At 32.0% G+C, this 16595-nt stretch overlaps 4 protein-coding genes across 4 annotated transcripts; 2 read left to right on the top strand and 2 right to left on the bottom strand.

Moving 5' to 3' along the window:
* Positions 1-1188: 1188 nt before the first annotated feature.
* Positions 1189-1977, top strand: HELRODRAFT_178130 (hypothetical protein; the record flags this gene model as incomplete). Its single annotated transcript, XM_009026272.1, has 3 exons — positions 1189-1441; positions 1521-1628; positions 1802-1977. 3 exons carry the CDS (start codon positions 1189-1191, stop codon positions 1975-1977), a joined length of 537 nt encoding a protein of 178 aa, XP_009024520.1.
* A 690-nt stretch (positions 1978-2667) lies between these two features.
* On the bottom strand, positions 2668-3711 carry HELRODRAFT_178129 (hypothetical protein; the record flags this gene model as incomplete). The annotated part of the gene is made up of 3 exons (XM_009026271.1): positions 2668-2832; positions 3193-3275; positions 3621-3711. 3 exons carry the CDS (start codon positions 3709-3711, stop codon positions 2668-2670), a joined length of 339 nt encoding a protein of 112 aa, XP_009024519.1.
* Positions 3712-4461: 750 nt separating this feature from the next.
* HELRODRAFT_178128 (hypothetical protein) lies at positions 4462-6389 on the bottom strand (the record flags this gene model as incomplete). The annotated part of the gene is made up of 4 exons (XM_009026270.1): positions 4462-4559; positions 4648-4786; positions 5948-6027; positions 6332-6389. The coding sequence occupies 4 exons, from the start codon at positions 6387-6389 to the stop codon at positions 4462-4464; spliced, it is 375 nt and encodes a 124-aa protein (XP_009024518.1).
* A 6912-nt stretch (positions 6390-13301) lies between these two features.
* On the top strand, positions 13302-14302 carry HELRODRAFT_178127 (hypothetical protein; the record flags this gene model as incomplete). The annotated part of the gene is made up of 2 exons (XM_009026269.1): positions 13302-13648; positions 13741-14302. 2 exons carry the CDS (start codon positions 13302-13304, stop codon positions 14300-14302), a joined length of 909 nt encoding a protein of 302 aa, XP_009024517.1.
* Between the last annotated feature and the right edge of the window lie 2293 nt (positions 14303-16595).

Here is a 16595-nt window from a genome sequence, read left to right as displayed (position 1 = left end):
TGTCAACTCAATCTCAATAACTTACATTCTAATTCTTCTCAATAAAATAGCGTTGCTTATAAATTGAACATCTTCCTTCAAATACACCTTGAAAGAAATTTCATTAATAAAAATAAACAAAAGCCTATTGTTTAAACACAAATTTTTTCAAACTCAAAATAACAATAATAACAAAATAATAATGAATAAAAATATGAAATAAAAAAAACTAATTAAAAATATAAATGCAAATTCAGAATTAAGTTACTTTGATTTCACCGTTATTTGCTATGTCAACATTAGCATGTAAAGCCTGTTGAAAGGTCCATTGCGGCTTGTCCGCTTGTTATTTTTAGACAAATATTTGCTTCATACGAAGTTTTTCCTAAATTAAATTATATACTAAATTTAGGGCACCTTTTTACCTATGTAAATAAAATATTTTAATTTGTTAGAATATAAATAGGTCTTCTATATTTTTTTGAAGTGCGCGATTAAAAAATTAAATTTATGTGTCAAGTTATAGGCTATTCATCATTCCAATTTCACATTGAATCAAATTCAAAAATTTTTAGCATGTCTCCATATATGAATTCATTGAATAAAATATTTTTAATGGAAGTGCTGGCATCACTTTTTGTTGCACATCTAAGCGAACAGCAAGTGCAAAAGGAAAGGAGTTGGAAGAAGTTTAGACTTGCATACAGTTACATGATTGCTAAGAACAAGAAAATTCCTGTTTGCCTCGATGATCAAATGTCAATTTCTAAGAAAACAAAAGCAAGAAGCACTATGAATTGTCTAATTAAATGTTTGGTTCGTTTTGAAATTATATTAACCATTAACTAACTATTAATCAAACGTTATATGATGAATGAATAACTATAGAAATCAGAAATTTATTTTTTTCCTAAATATAAAAATTCATCTGATCAAATGTTGAACATTTGCTAATATTTTTATATTTTTTATCGAGTTTTCTTTTAAATAATTTACTTCAAATTTAATATGCATGAACAAATATTTCAATTCTGGTACGCTTGAAACTCTACTGCATGCTGAAGTTCGCGACAAGCAATGAATTGAGAGGAGTGAATTTCATTCAGTCCACTGGATCATGTTCATGTCTTTCCAAAGAAAATACTCGCTACAATGTTACTGCTGTTGATCTAACGGCTGCTGGTGCTGGTTGCAGGAGTTTCGTTTACCATGGAGAGTTTAGCAATTTTTTTTAATTATTCCATTGTAGGAAGGATTTGTAATGTATTGGATTGTTTCACTACAGATTGTCCAGCCAACTTTGACTACGTGGTAGAGTACCACAAGTGCTACAAGATGCAGTACACACTTCAGAGCTGGAGTGCTGGGAGGTCATTATGTAACAGCATCTCGTCATCTCATCCCATAACCATTGATGATCTCCTGGAAAACACCATTTCCATTCAATACGTCAACTTCACTTGTTGGTTTTTTGGTTTGCTCTTTTGCTTTATTAAAAAGGTGTGTAAACATTTACTTCAACTCATTCGCATTATATGCAGATATTGGGCAATGTCCGGCCGGCATAGGTAACTCTTTAGGATTTTTTACAAGCGGATATCAAACCTTCATGAACGGTGTTAGATCATTTTTCTGGTCACCTTATCCAGGTTGAATTCTTTCTACTCACTAAATTAGTGATATTTAACTTGTGTTTCAAAATTTTATTTTCTCTCGTCAATTTTATTTCGTGCTTTTGATGACTTCCGATCCAAATTTCACCAATCTTAAAATTGTTCCATACATTTAAATATTAAATATTACACATGTATTCGCGAACAAGGAGTTTCCAAGCTTGTGCAGATAGAGGCGTCAGTCTGGTATCCAGGAGAACCAAACTCTAGAACCGACGGTAGCGACTACTGCATACAAAGCGTCTTCTATGATTATCCTGGTTGGGATGATTCACTTTGCAGCTCTTCTTGGTGCGTCCTCTGTGAGTATGATATGAGCACCTAAAAGTTACGGTACTGGATCAAATTTAATAAAATCTGAATGGTTAAACGTTAATATTTGTTTGAAAAGTGATTAGGTTAAAAAAGTTGATATGAAATATTTAAACTTGGAAATATGAATTATGAACATTTGTTGTGATACATATCGAGAAACAGGATTTTTAACTGGTAATGAAGTTGAATTCATTTAAATTTCTGAAAGAAACCTTAATAGTAGTAGATTCAACGATGAAGTAGCAGTCTGAGTATCTTTAGCGGTGTCAATTTGACAGGACGACAATTAACTTTGATGGTTGAGATAAAAGAAACATTAAATTGTGACGTGTTACTAAACATTTAATTGAACTTTGACCATACTTTGATGAAGCAATCAATAACAACTTTTTGAAATTCAAACAAACATGTTAGCAAGTTAGAAATACATGTTATCACGTAGTCAAAAGTCTCAATTTAACGACAATGAAAGGAATACAATTAAATAATCTTCGTTTTTTAAATAATGTATTTCAATGCAATGGTCAACCAACATCCATTCGTATCATCTAGATAACAATTATGGAAGACTGGAGGCAATAAAAAGCAAAACGAATAAAATTAGTTAATTAATTTAGAAACATTACAACATTAGTGAACAGTATAACAGGGTGAAGGACAGTACCGACATGACTTCATAATGTGGTAGAGATTGTTAAAGCTAATGATAATAATCAACTCCAGATGAGTAATCCCAATCCCATTTGTTTGCGGGTACAAATTGGTTTTGCTGGTTTTTAGTGTAGCAAGTGATGTAGAGGCCGTACCACTTGGAATAATCTGCTCCACAGTGTTCACCTGTACTGCACGTCAGGTTGCCTGTAAACTGAAATAGATGGGAATGAATTTCAATTTTTGGAAATAATTCAAAAAAATTTTGACTGTTTGACTGAATTTTTAAGAGTTTTCTTCGTTCATTTCATATGTTCCCTCATTTTATCTTTTGTTTTTTTCCAGCCAGTTGTTTCAATCTCTGCGTGCATTTGTCAGAGTTTGATTTAGATAGAAAATTTTAAATTATTATTTAGGATTAAAACAAAAAAATTGCAAAATGTTTTTCGAATAGTTCAACTAATAAAAATAAATAAAATATAGAAACAATTTTTAGGAATAATAGTCATAAGCCAATAATGATAAACAAATCGGACAAAAAATTAAGAAAAATATTGAAAAAATTTGTACCAACTTTACATTTACAATCAGAACATGATTGTTGCCAGCGTTTGCAGCCAGGCTCGCATGGCTTATCTTCTCTATATCCGGCAAGCGCTATGAAGTAAATCAAAACAATTCGATATTGCATTTATAATCATTCTCACGCTGATTACATATAATTATTGGCTTTTAAATCATGCATTCCATTATTACTTACCAATGGAACAAGTAGAGAAAAGTTGATTTTTAATAATACAAAATCCTTAGTTTTATTCTTGTTTTCAAGTTATTACAACTCTACCCATTGAAGAACAACCAACTTTCTAAGAAGCAAAAATAATCTACTCTTCCAGGATGTATTCAATTATGTTTAAATACTGCAAGCTTGGTTCACATTATTCAAGAATTAGACAGGATTAATATATCAGTAGTGGTGATGGATTCCAGTTTGACAAAGACCTCGGTTTTCTTTCGCGGTGACATGCTTCAAATGCAAAGGAAATTCACAGAAAAACGTGCCGTGGCAATTTTGCCCGTTTTTGTGTTCCATTCAGTTGAGTGCTTGTCGAATCTTACAATGCAGCGTTTTGTGATAAAAAATAAAGTTACTTAATAGAGAAAAATTAATAATACAGCATTTTATAAGATGTCAGTCGCACAGCTTTTTAAGTTTTCTGGTTTTTTTTAAGGATCCTAAGCCTAAAAGATTTTATACTTGGTAGACCTGGCGCCTAGTCGTTCCAAACCTGTGCAGCTGCATGACGAGAACCGCTGCTCGAAAAGTTGGTTAAGCCGTGGGAATGTTAAAAAAATGCGACCTAGAAGAAGGGTGATTTTTAAAAGTTATCACAATTACTCAGATTATTTACATTATTTTGTGGGGCATTAATGTTTAGCAACTTAACCAAAACCTGCAGTGACAAATCAGTTAAATGCGACAACGCCATTGCTGATAACCTGTTGGCAGGCAATAACGTCAAGTGAAACAGATCGTAAAATTACCGAAATTGTAAAAACCATTTGAAACTTCATTCATATAAAATTTGTGAGTATTTTTACAGACGTGAAATCGAGATAACAACTAATAATTAGAAACTGCATAAACCGCTTACTGAGAATTTACGACCAAGAAACATCTGACGAGAGAAGCTTAATTATTGACGATTGGTTTTATTCCGTGATTTACCTGTCGATTAGTTGTTGTGCTGTATTCTAACGATTTTAACGATTGAATAAACGAGTGATTGATCAAAGAAATACACACAAGTGATTGCCAGCACTGTTTTCTTTCTAATAAAGTTCATTTGAAATAAGTCTGTTCAGGAGTTAAGAATCCACGTAGAGAGAAATAACCCTGACCCCACAAGTTCAAGGGGTCGGTTATAACAGTATTCTCAACTAGGAATAAATTTTGGTGTAAAATTTTTCAAAAATAAATAAAAAATAAAATAATAATAATATTTATAAAAAATGAAATTATTTTTACCATAATTCCACCTTCCAGTGTTAACGTAGCCGTTTTTAGTGGCAGTGTAGCACGACCAATAAACGTATTCTGGCCATGGCTTTGGCCATGAGCTTTCAAGAGTGCAAAATTCACCTTGGCGGCATCTCAGATCTGTGCGCTGCATCATTTTTTCAAATTAATATATATATAAATATAAATATTATATTTATATATACATATAAAAAAAAGACATCCGATAATAAATGTTATATTCAGCAACTGGCAATTGGAATACCTCCTACTAATAAATTTAGGAACAGAGGAATCATCGATAATGAAAACAAGTATAAGTTTTATATTAAACGAAGTTGAAGATTGAAAATTAATTAAATGAGCGTTAAGTATTGAATAAACAAGAAATCAACAAAGTAGAGTAGACAGACACACACACACACACACACACACACACACACACACACACACACACACACACACACAAACATATATACACAAACATATATATATATATATATATATATATATATATATATAATATAAATTTTGCTGTTTTGGCTCCTAGGATATGAAACAATCTCCCAAGCCATTTATGGGATCCTAGTCTGAATTTGTTGACATTTAGAAGACTGTTAAAGACTTATTTGTTTTCATCCTAACATTGTTTTTGTTTTTGCACTTTGAGAGCGCTTTTGATAATTTTTACATTTTAATTGGCGCTACATAAGTTGTAATAATAATAATAATAATATATATATTTATCTGGGCACATACACAACGTATCGATTCGAACAACGAAAATGGTATAGGAATACCGAAAAAAGCTTTTTTGTTCTATCATGCATAAAAAAAACAAATTTTAGCTCAAAATACTTGAAAATGATTTACGATCAACCGTTAGAAAAATCGAAAGGTTAAATAGGATGTTAACTTACGCCGAACACGCTGTGATTTTCACCAATAATTGTATTTCTGACAGTCTTAACCGCCTTTTTTAAGAAGACCAAATCTATCTTTGATTTTTTTATAAAAAGGAGCGGACACGCGTCTTTTTGCAGAATTAACAATGTTTTTTGTTTGTTTGGTTAATGTTTTTGTTCATTCATTTTTAGGGAATGCTTTTGAGATCTTTTTGTAATTGGCGCTGTACAAATTGACTTGTATTAATTTTAATTATATATATATATATAATTCATTCATTCATTCGTTCATTCATTTATTCATTCATTCATCCATCCATCCAATCCATCTATCCATCCATCCATCCATCCATCCATCCATTCATTCATTCAGGATATAAGTCAAGCAATAATAAATTACTGACTGCATCACACTTGCAAGGATTGCAGCGAAATATCTCGTGTGGACAGCTTGGTGAGCAAGGTGATGGTCTTCTGTAAACTACTGTACGTGTTTTTTTAAGAAATTTACAAATATAATTTTTTAAATATATAAAATAATAAATAAAATATAATAAATATAATGAAATTAAATTTTTTCTCGACAAAAAACTTAAAAAAATAGGATTGCAATTACTATAATTAGACAGAAAATATATCAAAGATTAATAACAAACAAAGCCATACTTATCAACCAACTAAACAATAATGAACAAATAAAATAAACAAATCATTGATAAAATTTCAAAAACTAAACAAAAAATGAAAAAAGTTTATTGAGGAAAATTTTTTTATTAAAAATATCTAACACTTAGCATCTAGAGGAACCACACTAATCAGCACAAGGATGGCGACGAGATGGTTCATCGTTAAGATGAAGATTTCAATCTTCTTAATATTTTAAAAATTTATTTCAAGAATAGTATTTAAACATAGAATATTTGTAATAAAACAAGAGTGTGTGAAAAATTGCCAAGTGAGAAACAAAGTCTTTATCGTATATAAAGAAAAAAATAGACACACACACACTAACTAGAACAAACAGAATCACTCACATTTATCATAAACACCATACGTCAATTAAACTAAATCAGGCGATAATTATTGTTGCTATAGATAATAGTGGTGACGGAAATATCCATATAAATAGAATAAATATAACGGCCTTTGCTCATTTTAGACGGTCGAACAAGGAGCTTACTTCCGGAGGGGAATTGGAGGGTGATTTTTTATCGCCCAAGTCTAAAATTACGATCGTATATTTACTAACTTCGGAACATTGCTTTTATTTGAAACGTTTTAAAAGGTGATACTGGATGCTGTTTTAGGATAGATATTGCTGTATGAAGGTTTTTGCGTTTTAAATAAAAAAAATTTTTTGTGAACACTCTAACACTCGACTTGTTAACCGTTAACGATTCATTAACCAGTAAATGATTAACTGTAACGTAACAACACTAACGACGACTAATTAGTAATTAAATTACTAAACTCTAATAATTAAGCTAAAACTAAACTCTACTAATTCAAATTACTAATTAAAACAAATAACAGATAGAACTAACGAACATTAACAGATTAGCATTTGACTAGAACTAGACTAGAGACTACCAACCACTACTAACTACACTAACAGCACTTGTCCCTAAAATCCTAAATCCTATTGCTTGATTGATTGTAAAATTTTTATTTACAATGCTTAGGCCTGGGAATTAAAACATACTAAATTAAAATTTAAATAAATATATTAAACAACTTATTAATCAATTTTATAAAACAAACAATTTTGTTCAATTTAAGCTCCTCAAGCTAATGTTGCAATTTAATTTATTAATTATGAGTCATTCAAACTAAATTTTTTTTCATTTAATGTTTAACAAAATATTCCTCATTCTTTAATTATATTACATATTGTTATTAAACTTATTAAAGATAATGTGTGATTCCAGTAATTCATCAATCCATGACTTGTTAGATCATGATCATTCAGTTTTAAAGAATCCCCATCACCATAACCAATGAAAACTAAATCAAATTAGTCCAATTTTAAATAATGCAACAGGTAGGCATGTTTGTATAGCTACGAAAATGAAAATTTACTTGAAAACTAAATTATTGTATCCGACACGAGAATTAGTACATATACATAAACGGAAAAATAAATGACGATATAAAAATTTAAACACTGATTGAAAGTGTTCAGTCAGTCAGAAAAATTAACAGGACAAGAACGAAAAGTAAAAAAGCTTCGAATAACACCATAAACAACAGTTTTTCAGTCATTACAATTTGTAACAAAATTTTAAATTTTTTTAATTGTTATTTAATGTAATAATTAATTATTTTTATTTGGTATAAATTTAAAAAAATAAAATCGACATTACCGAAAATAATTAAAAGTTGAAAAAATTGAGGTTCTTTGCCTTTCCCAGCTTCAACCCATAAGAAAGTGTTGTATGTTGGTAAATAGGCCTCCCCTTGCAAATAACCATTTACCTTTATTAACATAACTTTTTATGCGAGTAAAGTGTGCGTGTGTATGAGCGTGTGTGTTTTGTGTGTGTGTTGGTTGTGCAGTTACTAATGACTTTATAAATAGCAATATTATTTATTCCTTCATAATTACTTCGTAGCTATAGAATTATCAAGAATTACAAATAGGACTATGCTGCTCACTAAACTACGGTAGAAAAAATTAATAACTGTCGTAGCTGTATTGTCTATTTACGGATTAATATTGAAAAATTATACTGCATAATGAAATAATAAATTCATGAATGTGTTTGCTCTTGTTTGTGCGTGTGATTTTTTAAAATTATTATTAAAAATAATAATACCGCGTAATATCGTAATTGTGGTGTTTATTGTTAAAGATGAAATATGCATAAACATACACACATTCTTGAATATGTGTATGTTTGTGTTTGTTTGTTTGTGTGTGTGAGTGTGTGTGTGTTGTGTGTTTCATAGCCTACTACATGTGCTGCAAAAAGCAATACACACTCCATGATGGGAGGTCATTATGTAACAGCATCTCGTCATCTCATCCCATTAGCATTGATGATCTCCTGGAAAATACCATCTCTCTTCAAAACGTTAACTTCACTTGGTGGCTCTTCGGACAATTTAACTTTTTAATTTTTTCTTTTTAACTTTCTCATTAATTCTAGAATAAAGCCGTTCACAAGTTGTTTAAAAGTAAATTGTTTTACCAATCCACATTTAGATGCAGCATGTTGCCCTGTTTAAAATCATTTCCGGTTCTACATATTAATTTACTTCTATTTTTAAAAACTTTTAGGCAAAAATCAACACTAATTTGAGAGGATTGAATTACATAGAGTCTAATGAACAGCGTTCATGTGTTCCTTCCAAGGCAAACATCTGTTACAATGTTACTGCTGTCAGTCTGATGGTTTGTATGTGTGGGAAAAAATTCAAATTAAAAATATTATTATTTGTGTTGTTGTGCCTATCATTTGTATTGTATTGTAGTACTAGCGATATATATATTAGTAGTCTTTGTAACGTTTTAAATGTCTTTTAATGTTCAATTTTCCACAGAGTAAATATTTTGATATATAATTGTTGATGAAATCTTGCCACTGTGCAGACTGTCTAGCAAATTTTGATTACAGGATGCAGTACTAGCTTCAGAGCCTATATGCTGGGAGGTCCACATGCAACGATATTTCACATTCCAATCAAATCACCATTGACGATGATATAGAAAATTGTTTCTCTGCAATACGCCAACTACACCACTCCAAATTTGTTCATTCTGGTATTTTTTGGTTTTCAACTTTTAGTTTGTAGCGTTATAAAGAAGGGTTATCTCCGCTTTATCAACAGATTTGTCATAGTGCATTGTGGACTAAAGTAACAGACTCTTTGGGTACATATAACACCAAAATTTTGTTATAAAGTAAAAATTGTTGTCACAAACTCAAGTTTTGTAGGCGTTGTTTGCTTCGCATCACGTATATTTGTGTATTAATATTTATTTAATAATAAACTATTTATTAAAAAGTCTAACTAATGTCGAATGTGTACTAAAATGCAATATCGTCAAACAAACATCATTTATTAGCAATATTAATGTTGCTAATTGTGCATTATTTTGAAATGTTATGTAACCTTCTTCTGGAGTACAAAATGCAACGCCAAAGAAAATATATAACGTTGAAACTTTTTTTCATAATTTTGTGTTTGAAAATATAACGGCATCTCAACGTCTTAGAGCAAGCATGACTGCTCTAGTTTTTTTAATATCAAAGTACTAGCCATAGAGAGGGCACTCTGCACTCCGAGTTGCAGTTGAGGGTTATCAAGAATAGATAACAAATGAAGTGAATTTTCTATAGAATAATTTCTTTTTATAATTTTTATAATTAAAAGTTTATTTTTTATTATAAACATATATACTGACCACAGTTAGATGATGAAACGTACCAAGTAAGGCAAAAAATGTCAGCTTCAAAGGTGTTGCATGGCATTTCGAAACATTTATTAGAAGCATTTTGTTCACATAAGAAAAGTTGAAAAAAAATGATAGCAAACGAATAATTTTCAAATTTCGAGCCGAAAACACTTGTGCTCTTCTTATTTGTATGCCTCCATGCACCTGCATGCGTGTTTGAATGAAATCAGTGCTTAAGTTATTAAGGAGTACTTTGTTGAATGTAGAAATGTGCAATAAAAGTGCACAATAAAAAACAACAATGAATCACAACAATTTATATTTAACTTACCTAGTTTAAACACAACGATTTAGAATGAAAATTTTAGGTCTGAACAAATTTTTTTAAGTGACAATCTGATGGATAACTTTGAAACAAAAAGCGTACATCGGCTGCTTTTGTGGTGACTATGTTCATAATTTTTTATATATAAAGTTATTTAATTTATATGTTTTTAATGGCATAAACACAAACGAAACAGATATAGAACGTACTTGAATGTCTTGTATCCATTGTAAGATTTTCTATGGTAGTTGCATCGCTGGTGCTCGGGACAGTGGCAGACTTGGTAGTTGCCTATCTTGCATACTGTCAGCTCTTCAACCTCAGACGGCTGCCACCAGTAATCAGTTCCAACAAATAACATCATCAAACCAACAAGATGAAAAATACAAATACATTTTTTGAATGGGAAATTACTTAATAAAATCTGGTTTTATAGACCAGCAAATAAGTAAGGAGAAAGCTTTTAAAAATGTAGCAAAAAATAAAATTTTTAAATATGCAAAGAGACGACTCAAACTTTGCATTCTTCTAGACGGCTGGCTGGCTTCTTCATCTGGTGCTGGTAACTTCTCCCGCTGCAACTCATCATTTGGATGCACAAAAGAAATAGCAACACAGGAATCAAACAAAACTTCATGGAGTTGATGTTCAACATTTTGAATATTTTTCTATCACCTTTATTGAATTACATACAGAACAATTAAATTGTATTAGGCTGGGTTTGCTTGTCAGATCAAAAATAAAAATAAAATGCAGTGAATGTGAAAAAATGAACGCAGCTGTGAAATGTGCCACATTAAATGTAGCTAAAACAGTAAACAACATTCCCAACACGACAATTATTATAAATACAATGCATATCGACATTATGATTGTTTCCAAGCAACCCTGCAACTACTACTACACACGTGTTAGCTCATACTAATCCGCAGTCGTAACAGAGAGGGAGACGGAGAGAGAGAGAGAGAAAGAGAGAGAGAGGAGAGAGAGAGAGAGAGAGAGAGAGAGAATAAAAATTTTTTTTTAAAACAAACATATTAACATATTTTTGTTCTCTAATGACAAATTACATTTAAAGCAATTCACTTCAGCTCTGACTTTTTTACAAGTTTGCAAATCACATGGCATTCAACTCAGGTGTAATCTTTATGTTGTGTGACGTGTGTAGTGTACTGCGCGCGTGTGTGTGTGTGTGTTATGTTTGTGATAGTATATATGTGTGTGTGTGTGAGTATGTGATGTTTGTGTGTGTGTGTGTGAATGTGATGTGTGTATGTGATGTTTGTGTGTGTGTGTGTGTGTGTGTGTGTGTGTGTGTGTGTGTGTGTGTGTGTGTGTGTGTGTGGGTCTATTAGATTCAATGAACATTCCTTAATTTTGCGCACTAACTTACTAAGCAACACGATAAAACTAACAAAATGCAACTTATGCTTATAGATTTTTCATTTATAAATTCATTCATTTAATATTTGTTAGAGATTTTTCAATTATAAAAAATAATTTAGTTGACTGAACGCAAATAGGTACCTTGCAAGAGCTTATAAAATAATTTGTACTGTTAATAATTTAATAATTTGTACAGTTGTGATAGACGATAACAAAAGCATATTGTTCAAAAGTGGATGCTGATGAATAATAGCAGGAAAGTTAGAACTGCAGCTAAGTGTGATGATGTTTCTAGTGTGCAATCAAATTCAAATCGGTTTGTTTGCATGCAGCGGTCCTGAACAACAACAATTACTCTTCCTAACATCAATGATGATCATAGAACATGACAGCATGGATCATAAATGTAATTTTTAAAAATAGATGGATTGTTAATGAGAACAATGTAATAGCTAATAAAATATTTCCTTCAGTCTATTTTGAACGTTATAAATTAAAAAATGTTTTTTTTATGTGATACTTTTAATAATGATGGTGAAAAATGAAACAAATGAAACAATCGATGATGATTATGTTTTATTATTGATAATATTTTGTGTTCGGTGTTAAAAACTAATTTTGTTTATTTTCTCTTAAATAATAATATAAGTATATGATCTCAATTAATTATATGTACGAAAATAATTTTCATAATTTGATTAATTCGAAGGCATGATAACTTCTTTAGATAACATCTTTCTTGCTTTAGAAAATGTTTTATTAATACTTTTGATCTAAATTTATATATGTAAATAATTATGTTATTTAATTCTCTGGATTTTTTGAAGTGCATTCATCCGAAAATCACAAGCCTACATAAAATGTGCATATGCCTACATGCACAAAAAGAATATGAAAAAATTTCTACGCGTTCGCAGTTGGTCTACAAATGATAAAAAGTGAATTTCAATTTCATGAAAAATTTGTGTTGTTACTAGTTTAGTTTGTTAAATTTAAATGTCAGTTTAATATTTTCCATTGAAATTGCATACAATGCAATATATACTGAAAAACTTTAAAAAAAATTACAATGGGAGACTAGAGTGATGCACAAAGGAGCGGTTTTGAAAACTCATGGTGGAAGAATTTACTAGACAAAAACGACGTTGGATTTTACTACAATTACCTGAAATTTACAAAAAGTACAACTGGTTTATGAAAATATTTTAAAATTAAGAAATTGTCTCGTATTATTGAAGTTGAATTTCAATTCTTAGCGACAAAACTGAAGTTGTAAAAGATGTTGTTAAATGCTAAATAAAACGCGTTGCAAGTTGTATTTGAATTTATTACGTAACTACGTAAGGAATAAGACTTAGTAGCTTAAAAAATGACAGCTACATTCCTAACAAACGATCACAATTTATTACAAGCATCAAAACGTTCTGTTTCGTGGTTTTACAACATGCTAAGTTTTCTAATATTTGTCCGAATGTTTGACACCCAAGTTTTAAATGAGTATCTAAAAATAATCTTAATCAAGAGACGATAGCAATGTGTATATACCGCCAGTTTCGCGTTGATTTGTTGAAAATTCCTCTTATTTAGTTCAGTTCTCTAATAGCTCTTAAAATAATTGTAGCAATTTAGTTTTTCAACGTAGTCAACAATGTCTCATTTGAAAGATAAGTTAAACAAAACATTGGAAAAATGCAAAGACAATATCAAAAGTGCTATGAATCAAAGGCGCAGTTACGACGTCACAAACAGAAAACAATCTGGTCCGAGTGGAAGCCATTCAAGATTTTGGAAGAGAGGTGAGGAAATATCACTACCAGAATTAACTTCCGAAAAAAGAAACCAACCACCGAACGAAACAAATCAAAGAATGTTCTCGTCCAATACTGAGATGGAAAGATGCGGCCTAGCAAGTCACAGATATTTTCAAGATTTTACAGAGAGGACGCAACATTCTTTAAATAATGAAAATTCGAGCAACAGAAAAAAATCTAGAAAGTTTAAAAAACATGAATTTGTAAATAAAAAAAAAATAAACTTTCTTTGTGGCACGGGTGCAAAGATAAAAGGAATAAATTAAATAATCGTAGATACAGTTTTGATTTTGCTCACAGTGGGCTGCCTGATCCCAATCAATCAAACTCTTGGAAAAAAATTGATGGATCGCCTTTGTCTTATTTGAACGAAATCCTAATTAGCGAAACTAATCGTGAAACAAAACATCAGGCCGTTACGTTCAGTTTGAATACGTCACAGCTTGAAAACTACACATCAAGAAATGTGGACACCGAAAACACTTCTGTCAATTCTCTTAAGAAAACGATTAAAAGACCAAGAGTATCACAGATGTCAAACAGTATATTAGGATTTAAAAAAATGATTGTGGTGTTTAATAAGAACACAACAGCAGAAGAAAACACTTTTGTGAATTTGAACAAGTCACGTTGTTCAAGAAGACACTCAGTGAACTTAGTACCGACAATTCTGTCAAATTCGGTTAAGTCCTGTTGTGCACGAAAAAACATGATACTGAGCATGAAACTGTCACTTTATGGCTCCCCTAAAAAATCAAAAAATCTAGAAATTTTGAAAAGTGATGAAATATTAGATGAGATTTGGGTTTTGATTCTCAAAATGAGACAAGAGAAATGATTTGTTTTCAATTTATTTAAATGTTTTGGCAGATTCATAATCTACAAACTTGATCATTTTTCAAATTTTTCACTAGAGTAATTTTTACTTATTATTTTCCCATAAATAATACCTAATTTATATTTTGTTTCACTTTCCTATTTTTAATTGTTCTGTAAATCAAACTCTAACAAAAGCAGACTAAAAAGTATGAAACGAAGGAAATAAAATTATGATTATAGAATGTATATAGTTGCTTGTATAGTAGTAGCAAAATACAATAAAAAAAACATTCATTCCTTCAGGTACAACTTTGAAAAAAAGACATACAAACATACACACACACGCACACACACGTACACAAACAAACACACATATACACACACATACACACAAAGATTTATACCTGTATATATATATATACCTATATTTATTTACCTATGTATATATATATATGGTGTAGTACATCGTTGAATCGACGAATTGGGTCATCGGTGAGTCCTAGAATGAGCGAAAAGTCCTATCCTTGACGAACATTTTCGTGCACAAGCTCCACAAATCCATACACCCGTACTATTGCCATTGAGCCGTCTATTTTCGTCGAGTCCTTTTTTCAGCGAGGGCAGCTGTACGTGCCAGTTCAAAAGCTGAAACCGCCGACTCCATTCGCAGAGCATCAAAAAAAGAGCCTTGGCGACTAGACCACATTTTTTAATATTTTCTTTAAGGCTGTCTTTGTATCTGCGTACGGGCCACTTGCCAGTCTATTTTCCGACGCCAGCTGACCAAAAAAGACCTGCTTGGGAATTTTTGTATCTGGCATACGCATAACGTGCCCTATCCAGCGAAACTGAGTTTGAAGCAGCAGCGATTCTACACTCATTATATCGCACTTTGCCAGAACCACTGCGTTTGAGACCCTCTCTTCCCACCGGATACCTGCAATCATGCGCAAGCATCTCATATGAAACTGGTCGAGCCTACGAATGTGGCGACGGTATAACGTCCAGGTTTCGCAAACATAAAGCAGTGAAGGGAGCACAACTGCTCTTTCCAAAGACGTCCGGTCATCATACAAAGCAGCACCTACTTTTGCAAGCCATCATCGATAGTTGCATTATTGGAGTTGACGTCTAGATAACAAAATCTATCAACAGAATTGAGTCGTCCGCCATCACATGGACCATTGCCCCCAACGAAACTGGGTAGCTTTGATGCAAGACTTCAATTCTCTTCAGACTGACTGTAAGTCCAAATTTTTTAGCTGTTATATAGAAGCGGTTGAACAGCGTCTGAATCTCCAGTGCACAATCATCAGCAAATAAGAGGTCCCGAACAACAGAAATGTGTGTTTTGGACTTGGCTTGCAATCGTCTAATATTAAAAACAACCCATCAGATTGGTATCCCCTCACTACCGTGACAAAAAACAACTCGAAGCATCAATGAAAAGTAGATGGTGAACAGCAATGGAGCCATAACGCATCCTTGCTTGGTTCCGTTTGTAACATCAAAATCCTGTGACCGTTCACCATTTTCAACCACACTTGCTTTCAAACTTTCATGGAAGGAACAAACAACGGCAAAAAAAACAAAGGGGCAACCAATTTTTGACAAGCAGCGCCAGAGTGCTGACCTATCAACCGAATCAAATGCCTTGGTCAGGTCAACAAAAACCATATACAGTCCCCGTTGCTGCTCGCGGCATTTTTCTTGCAGTTGCCTCGCAATGAACACCATATCGGTTGTGCTGCGTCCAGCTCTGAATCCACACTGACCCTCCGGAAAGATATCTAGATTGTTGACATGTTTTGCCAGGTGTTCGGAGCAATCACTCTGGCTAGTATCTTCCCAGTATGGAGAGCAGAGAGATTCCTCTGTGGTTGTCGATATGTACCTACACACACACACACACACACACACACACACACACACACACACACACACACACACACACACACACACACACACACACACACACACACACACACACACACACACATACATACACACACACACATATATATATAGATATATATATACCTATTAAAACATACATATATAATATATACAAGAGATCAAAGCGGATATCCGCAATGCGGTGTCAAAAAAATTCTTAAACTCCGCGGATTTTGCGGTTTGCGGATTTTGTCTGTGCGGTTTGTGCAGATTCAAGCAAAGTTAAAATTTTAATTTTCAAATTTTTCATATTAAAAAAACTTTGTTTTTTCGTTTGTTTGCATATATGTACGTGCTAAGTATGTATGAATATTTAATGACCATAACTGAATCTCTCTGGGGCCTACGTAGATAAA

The sequence above is a fragment of the Helobdella robusta genome (assembly GCF_000326865.2).
Source record: "Helobdella robusta unplaced genomic scaffold HELROscaffold_46, whole genome shotgun sequence".
In the NCBI taxonomy this organism is placed as follows: Eukaryota; Metazoa; Annelida; class Clitellata; order Rhynchobdellida; family Glossiphoniidae; genus Helobdella; species Helobdella robusta.
This window is presented reverse-complemented; position numbering and strand designations above follow the sequence as displayed.